This window comes from Urocitellus parryii, chromosome 7 (genome assembly GCF_045843805.1).
Source record: "Urocitellus parryii isolate mUroPar1 chromosome 7, mUroPar1.hap1, whole genome shotgun sequence".
NCBI classification, from domain to species: domain Eukaryota; kingdom Metazoa; phylum Chordata; class Mammalia; order Rodentia; family Sciuridae; genus Urocitellus; species Urocitellus parryii.
Genome location: NC_135537.1, coordinates 79,748,261 through 79,756,644, shown reverse-complemented (window position 1 = coordinate 79,756,644; position 8,384 = coordinate 79,748,261). Strand labels below are relative to the sequence as shown.

At 33.1% G+C, this 8,384-nt stretch overlaps 1 protein-coding gene across 4 annotated transcripts; it reads left to right on the top strand.

Moving 5' to 3' along the window:
• The first annotated feature begins 4,037 nt into the window (after positions 1-4,037).
• Ppdpfl (pancreatic progenitor cell differentiation and proliferation factor like) lies at positions 4,038-7,987 on the top strand. Of its 4 annotated transcripts, none has more exons than XM_026395192.2 (5): positions 4,038-4,162; positions 4,512-4,575; positions 6,072-6,149; positions 6,252-6,351; positions 7,229-7,987. In XM_026395192.2, the coding sequence occupies exons 2-5, from the start codon at positions 4,521-4,523 to the stop codon at positions 7,239-7,241; spliced, it is 246 nt and encodes an 81-aa protein (XP_026250977.2). In that variant the 5' UTR covers positions 4,038-4,162; positions 4,512-4,520; the 3' UTR covers positions 7,242-7,987. The 4 variants fall into 4 exon arrangements, with proteins under 4 accessions (XP_026250977.2, XP_026250975.2, XP_026250976.2 ...); XM_026395190.2 differs by having other exon boundaries at positions 7,194-7,987; XM_026395191.2 differs by having other exon boundaries at positions 4,491-4,575; positions 7,194-7,987.
• Positions 7,988-8,384: the final 397 nt, after the last annotated feature.

The following is an 8,384-nucleotide window of genomic DNA, read 5'->3' as shown; positions in this document are numbered from 1 at the left end:
AGAATTGGGGTAGGGGGTATAGGGAAAGGGAGAATAGTATACCTATGTCTAATTCTCAAAAGTGATCCTGAAAACCAACAGTCTGAAACTTGTAAGAGAAATCTAATGCTAAGAAAGATATCCAACAGATTAACAGTTGTGACATAAAATTTATAAAACTAACTTTGTGGAGCAGTTAACCCAAGACTTCACAATAACCATATTAAGAATGGAAAAATAAATAAAAGATTTATGGAAAAAAAGCCAAGAAAATTAGAATTGATGGCTTTAGAGAAAAATGAAGAGAAATAATACTAAAAAAATATTATCACTAAAATAAAAAATAATCTACATGATATATATTAGGTTGGACATAGAAAAATATTAAACAGGAAGAAATACTGTAGGGTTAATTCAGAATACAGTACAAATGACAAAATTTAGACTATATAAATTTATATTCTTATACAATTTTAACATATATACACATATGTGTGTGGAGGAAATGTCAGAATTATATAGAAAGAGCCCAAATAACTAATTAATTTGAGAACTAGTGACAGAAAACGGGAGACATGATGGGTGTCATAGATTAAATTATTTTTCAGCAAATATGTATTTCTCCTCTTACCCCCAGCCCTTCTTGGGAGTAGCACACTTTCCTACTTCATTATTGTTGACTTTAGGCATATGATTTCTTCAGGTCTATGATCTGTTCAGTGGAGGATGGGATGAAGTGATAGTTTCAGACACAGAACTAAAATGTCATTTCATATTACCAATGACTCCTCTGGGAGTCTCAATGCAATCCCTGGTGGAAAACATGCAATAGGTTTTCTTGCTTGCTTGCTGTTCTCAGAGCAAAATGACGGGCACATAGAGCTGACTCCAATTAGTTCAGCCAAGTTCCAGCCAACTTACAGGGATTCTCTGAAAGAGAGTCCCTTCAGTTCATCTGCAAACATGTACACACACAAAAAAAATCCATGTTTGTTTCCTTCACTGCTGTGGGTATGTGTTTATGAAGAATTGTTGTGGATCTAACAAATTAGTACAGGGAAAAGAAACATTTGAAGTAAAGCAACTTGAGAATTTCCAGAATGAAAAAGAAGATGAGTTCTTGGATAGAATGTACATTTCTTGCACAGTACTGGATTTATAAAAATATAAGTAAGTAAGATAAAAGCAGTGTGACTGATGAATAGGTTAGTTAAGACTAAATTATAGCTAAGGCCTATGGTATTATAAAATAAGAATGCCCACTGAAAGAACAATACTAAAATACTGTACATTGTTTCTCAAAGAGGAAAGAAATAAAGATCTATAAGAAACAATTTAAATAAATACATTAACAAAAGCTAATAAAGTAAAAAGAAAGATGTGGTTATATGAAAACCAGAGAATAAGATGTCAGAAGGAAATAAAAATATGAGAGTAATCCCAAAAAATATGAACGGACTTTATGTAAAGAAAGAGATACAGTGAGAGAAACACATTCAAAACGTCATGGCAATTATGTGACTGTTCAAATAGAACAAGTTAAAAACAAAGGGATGCAAAAAGATATACTTTTTACTACTTAGAAAAAAACAACATTAGAGTAGAAAAACATCACAAAAATAAAATTAGTGCAAATAAGGAAGATAAAAGAAACAATTCATTCAGAAGGTGTTCTAATTATGATTTTCATGTATACATCAAAGCTTAAAATTAAGCAAACAAAAAGTTATAGAATTGTATAATGTACTCATGCTTGAAACTGGTAGAGCAAGTGATAAGTCATTGGTAAGTATATGGATTATTTCTTTAACAAATTAAATAATGCAATCTAGTGGACACAGAATGTGGTAAATGAAGAAAATTTGTTAATTACCAACTGCATCAAAAGTTAGTTCAAAAAACTATTTCAAAGAACAAATAAAACTCACGCATTCTTCCATGACAATGTGGTAGATTTAAAAATCATCTACTAAGAGAACTCTAAGAATCTTTATAATTTTGGATAAAATGAAGCATTTCTAAACAATTCTAACAATGGTGCACACCTGTAATCCCATATTCTCAGGAGGCTGAGACAGGAGGGTCACAAGTTCTAGGATAGCCTGGGCAATTTATTGAGATTCTGTCTCAAAATTAAAAAAAATAAATAATAAAATGCATGGGGATGTAGCTTAGTGGCAATGTGCCTGGATTTAACACCCAATACCAAAAAAAAAAAAAAAAAGTCATAAAGGCTGTGACAGAATATTTTGAAATAGATGGATAGACTGCCATAAGAACAATTTTAAAGTATTTAAAAGGAACAATAAAAGTAAGACAGAAAATAATGATAGAACCAAGAGACAAAAGATAATACCAAATATTCAATTGAAAAACATAATTTAGTATTTGAATCTGTAGCGAAATCAGGAAAAATGGAAGAGGAAATTAAATAAACATATCCAGATGGAGTATTTGTTTATATTATATATAATTTTATGTACATTCTGTAACATTTTTACATAACATTTTTACATATTTTTATTGTTTTCATTACATATACACATGCACATTTAGATACATTTAAGGTATATGACATGATTTTTTTTTGTGTGTGTATGGTACTGCGGATTAAACTCAGGGGTGCTTACCTCTGAACAACATCCTCAAGCTCATTTTCCTTATTATTTTATTTTTAAGACAGGGTTATGCTAAGTTGTAGAGGCTGGCCTCCAAATCGAAGTCCTCCTGCCTTGGCTTCCCAGCTTTCAGGGATTACAGTTATGTGTCACTGTGTGAGGCTAACGTGGTGTTTTGATATACGTGTATGTAGTGAAATTATTACTACTGACAAGCAAGTTACCATATCAATCTTTTCACATTGATATTTGAAAAAAAAATAACACCTTTGTGTGTGTGTGCACAAACACGTATGTGTGAGTGAGAGAAAGAAAGAAACAAGAGCACTGGAATCTACTCTGATGGCAAATTTATAGAATACATTAAAGTAGAATTGACTATAGTTCATGTTCAATGTTAGATTTCTACTCTTACTCTACAAAACAAAATTGCAACCTTTTATGCTTTGGCCAACATCTTCCAATTTCCTCCTCTTCCCTGACTATTGATATATCATGTTTGTCAAATATATACATATTATTTAGATTCTACATGTAAATGAGACAATAAAGTTTTTTCCCCTTTTCTGTGTGTATAGTCAATATTAAAAAAAAAACATATGGATAAACTACAATGATTGTTTAGCGTTCATTTGAAAAAGTAGCTGCCATCAATGATTTTATAGTGTATACATTACCAAAACTGATTTAAGAAAGAATACATGAGAAAAACTAAGAACTCCAAATAATTTGAAGCAGTAATTGAAATGATAACTCCTCAATATAAAGGGGAGTCAAGATTTGATCCTTCAATCGAATGGGTCTATCAAATGGCAAAATTATCTACATAAGAAAATTCCTAACATTCAAATAAAAGTTTCTGCTTCAATAAATAATGATACAATGTCACAAATTTCCCTACATTATCCATGATTTCTGTCTTGTTATTCCCTCTGGAATTTCTATCTGTCCATTTATCCAGTTCCACTGTATATACCCCCTTCCCAGAAAGTCTCCAAATCTGCAGAGTTCTTTATTGTTCTCCTCTGACCTATGACTCTGCCTTGCTTCATTATGCCTGTGGATATGTATGTTCAGTCTCCCCAGCTAGACTGCAGACAATCCACAACATCCCCAGTTTTGTCCAGCTTGGTGCCTTTGGTAGAGTACGTGATTATACTCAAGGTGGAAGAGATACATGGGCATTAGTTACCTCCAGAGAATCAACAGTTAGTTAAAAGATGTGGCATTAAAGAGTGAGTCCCAAACAGGGTCAAGGCCAAATCCTTCCCTATCACTGCAGTGAAACTCGGCATGCTGACAAGTCTAAAGGTCCTTTGGACTGCTGGAGGGCAGAGACGGGCAGAGAGCATTCAGTCATTGCCTTGGCCTGGCGGTGTGCCACCTCACCTCAAATTACCAATAGTTCAGGCACCAGCCAGCTTGGGCTTCTAAATATAAGGTTGCTCACAGATTCTCGACCACATCAACTGCCACTGTGGTGGTACTGCTTTCAGAATGTGCTTTTTCTGAAGAAACTTTAAAACTACATATTTTTAGAAGATCAGGTTGGAGAAAACAAATAGGTGAGTTATTGCGCCCTGGCTGTGTTAACACTTTTATTTTTTCCTGAACCTTTGGTTTGTTTTAGACAGAGTAAATTGTGTTCGCACCATGTGTAGTTGAATATGTAAGTTTTTTTTTTTTTCCAACTAAATATACTAGTTAATTGCATCTTGTTTGGTTGATTGCAGTCTATTTAATTGCAATTCCAGGTAAATTGTTAAAATCCTTCTCCAGATATTTATTACATGGTAAATGATTTTACTTTGCAACATAATATTCACATGTAAAAAGGGAAAAGGAAACTCCATGGTATTTATCAACATCTCTTTTCTGGTTATTTTTCCTCGGATTGCTGCTCCATCTCTCAAGGGACAAACCATGGCAACAGTACCTTCCATTGGATGTCTTCTGGCCAAAAATCAGTATTACCGAAGTAAGTTGTATTATCATTAGAGAATATTCCTGGAGAATGTGATGAGAAGTGTGATTGTGGGGTGTTGTTGGCCAGTATGTCATGGTCAGAACTGAAGGGAGGGAGCTGACAGTTCTGCTGATGGGGAAGGAACAGCTGCAGAAGATAGGTGGTTCCTGGCACTAGTGCTTCCCAGGCTCATTGCTTTGCTTTAGCCGTGATACACTGATGAGGCCTCCAACTCTTACAAACAAGGGAAAGTCAGCTTTTGTTTCATGAGTATGGCTTAACTTCTTACTTTCTAATTTTGGTAATTTTGTAGTTTTTAAAAATAGGCATCTGTAATATTTCTAAGTTAGAACAATAGTGTTCATTTTTGGTTTTGTACTTCCTAAGTTTTTAAATTTGGCATTTATACCACTTTAAATTTGACATCTAGGACAGGCACGGTGGTGCACGCCTGTAATCCCAGCAGCTCAGGGAAGCTGAGACAGGAGGATCATGAGTTCAAAGCCAGCCTCAGCAAAAGCAAGACACTAAGCAACTCAGTGAGACCCTGTCTCTAAATAAAATGCCAAATAGGGCTGAGGATGTGGCTCAGTGGTCAAGTGCCTCTGAGTGCAATCCCCAGTATCAAAAAGGAAAAAAAAAGTGGCATCTGTATTGATTGAGATTTCATAGGATACATTATTAATTAAAAATCAATAATTTTGCATGAACAAAATATCACCTAATTCCTTAGAAAAGAGGGAATAGTATGAGTCTGGTTCAAAGATTTTCTACTTTCCATTCCTTGCAGTGGATGACAGGTCAGCATCTCTCTACCCAGTCTCATTTTTTAATCTAGCTATCTGTCCTACATATTCATGGCTGAAAAGAAAATTTGGCCATCCTGAGAAGACTGAGAGATTTCATAAAATGAAAAGAGCATTTCAGAATCAAATTGACATTTAGTAAAATTATCTATTCCGGCAATCTATGAAAAAGTCATTTCAAGGATTGTTTATAGTTTAAGAATGAGAAACATCTAAGGATTTATTGTTTTTACAAAAAATGTTATTTTTATAGTCTGTTCTTTTAATAGATTTACTGCTTTAAAATATAAGTGTTAAAAGACAAACAAAATGTTCTTATAAAATAATTTCTTACTTTCTAAATTTGGTAATGTTGGGATTTTAAAAATTTACACCTGTAATATTTACTATGTAGTACAATGCTATTCATTCTTGATTTTGTAATTCTTAGCTTTTGAATTTGACATTTATAAGATATTTTAAATTCAATATCTCTATCAATGGAGAGTGAGAGTTGTCCACCATGAAAATTAATAGACCTTATTAGTAGAAACTTTTTCATTGAGAATTTGATTAATTTTTCAACTTGTGATTTCATGATCAGGATACAATGATTTCAAACTATGTTTCTTGAGAAAAAAATATATACACATATATATATACATGATATGCTGTGCATGTCTTTTTGCCTGTTATTTATTTCTGTCTTTATTTGTTTCCTAGAGTACAGTATTTCTTCAGTTAGTTCCTTAACTAGCTCTGATTCTGTTAATTTAATAGAAGATGACAGAACTCTTCAAGGTACTTAATTTATTTCTTACCAGTGTTACTCTCATTATTTTCCTTTACTTTTAATCTTTCAAATTCATTCGATAATGGAATAATTAAAAGTTTATTTGATAGGATTACCCAAAATGGCAGAATCCACCTGGTGGTTTAAATCTTTTTTCCATTCTGAACCTGTGCTTTCAAATGTGAGAAACAAAGTTTTATCTTCTAGTGGGTGAGTTTCTGTTTTTAATTTTTTTCTGATGAGGGTATTTCTTACTTTGTGAACAAAGCAAAGCCCATAGTAACTGTCATGTAATCAATAAGGGTAACCTACACTTCTTTCTTGGAGACACTGAGTCTTTGTTAGGAAGCACCCACGGGAAGGGGATGTTGCAAACAGCTGTTTTCCTCTTTCAAATAACTACCAAAGAGAACACAAGCACTCCTCCTAATTCAATCACTGAAGAGGGATCCAAAAGTCATATGCCAATTTGTATAATTGTTCAGGGGGAATAGACTGGGAACCAGAGGCAAGGTTCTAAATTTGTTTTTCCAATTCCTCCAGGAGCAGAGTAACCATTATCTAGTTGCTGTCCTAGATAGCCTTGTTTAATCGCACTGCAGATTTTGATTAGCCTCTGCATGGTGCCAATTACTAGGTAGATTGAATTGGTGGGTTTGCATGCAGGCTTTTTCAGACACTTTGAACTCTAACACACTGAATAGTGCACATGTTATTCTCATTTTTTAAAACATTATTGTTTGGGATTTTAGAAACTTTAATAATTCAAAGTGGAATAAAAAGAACATAATAATGCAGTTCATAGACTCTAAAGTTAAAACCTAACAGTCTTGTTGAATTTTCCAAATATTAAATAGAATCAATATTTGAAATGTTTTATTAAAAACAATTTGGAGTTATTTATTAAAAGGATTTTTTAATCTTTATCAAGTTTATTGATATTGATTTTTAAATTATCTAGTGTTTCATTTATTTCTCCACTTTACTTTGACCATAGAGGCAACCTACATTATGAATAAGCATTTCACAGCTAATCGTTCTTGTTTTGCCAGTCGATGCACATCATGGTGATAACTATTTTATACAGCACTCACAGTTGATTCTGACAATCAAGATCTCTACCTGCTGTGGTGCTACAGACGTGAACCCTTACGCTCAGCATGCCAGCTATTCCAGATGATTCTTCCCTATTGTAAGAAGACAAAACCTACCTGAGATCTCATTTCTGAGGCAATATCACAGAAGCTGCTCATAGCAGAAATTTAGGCGTATTCCTCAACACTATCACAGCAAGTGGTCCCAGCGACATGGAGAACATTTAAAAACCTGCCTTTAGAGATGTTCACCTTTTTAAAGTAATGAGTCTCCAAATGCAGTGACTTAGGTAAAACAGTCCTTTCATTATCTATATTATTTTTATCTAGAAATTTAATTTAGACTCTTTTTATGTCTGCTCTATGTTATAATGCCTTAAAACTGAAGAAGCCTCTATGCTTCTTCAGAGGTAAATATATTACCTCTTAAATATAGTACCATACATCTAACCAATTGGTTTGTAGCGTAGAGTTTAAAATTCTTGATTTAAATAATATTTAACAACATGGGAAATTATAACACAATATTAATAAAAAAAGTGAGATAATAAAAACTGTGTGGTACGATTTTAATTGTATTACTGATTACAAATGGATAAAGTAGATTGGAAAGAACTATGTCAAAATGCTAGCAGTGGTCATTTCTGGATTTGGGATTGTGAATACGTTTATTTTTTCTTGATATATTTTACTTCAAATTATATAATATTACTTTTTTGTATTAATAGGAAATAATAAAATAATAAAACTACCGGAATAAATTTTCTGAAAGTATATATTCCCTATATTGAGTATGATATTCCTTAGTTTCTCAGTATTGGGCAGGGAAAATAGTTCATGAGTTTCACTTGAAAAGTTTCTATATACTGCTTGAAAATATTTTTAATGAAAGATGTGAGGCTTACGTGTTGAGATACGGAACTCAGAGATGGATGTCACTATAGTCATTTGGTTAATGTTGCATTAAACATCCAGCAGAGCACAATTGATTGTCAATAGAATCATGTTGCTACCCAAACAGAATCCTGGTAAACTATGATGACTAATCATTTGCACTGATAGACACTACTGACTGATCATTTACTCTTTCCAAAAGGGAAATGCACCTCTCAGTTTTGTCTCTATTTTTTTTTTCCTAGTTCTGCAGTA

What these genes read in the sequence shown, in the direction of transcription:
- Ppdpfl (XM_026395190.2), top strand. Translation starts at nt 4,521, where the DNA reads ATGGCAACAGTACCTTCCATTGGATGTCTTCTGGCCAAAAATCAGTAT. An exon ending in CAAAAATCAGTATTACCGAA is followed by an intron (nt 4,576 to 6,071) that starts GTAAGTTGTATT and finishes TTTGTTTCCTAG; the next exon opens with AGTACAGTATTTCTTCAGTT. An exon ending in AGATGACAGAACTCTTCAAG is followed by an intron (nt 6,150 to 6,251) that starts GTACTTAATTTA and finishes TTTATTTGATAG; the next exon opens with GATTACCCAAAATGGCAGAA.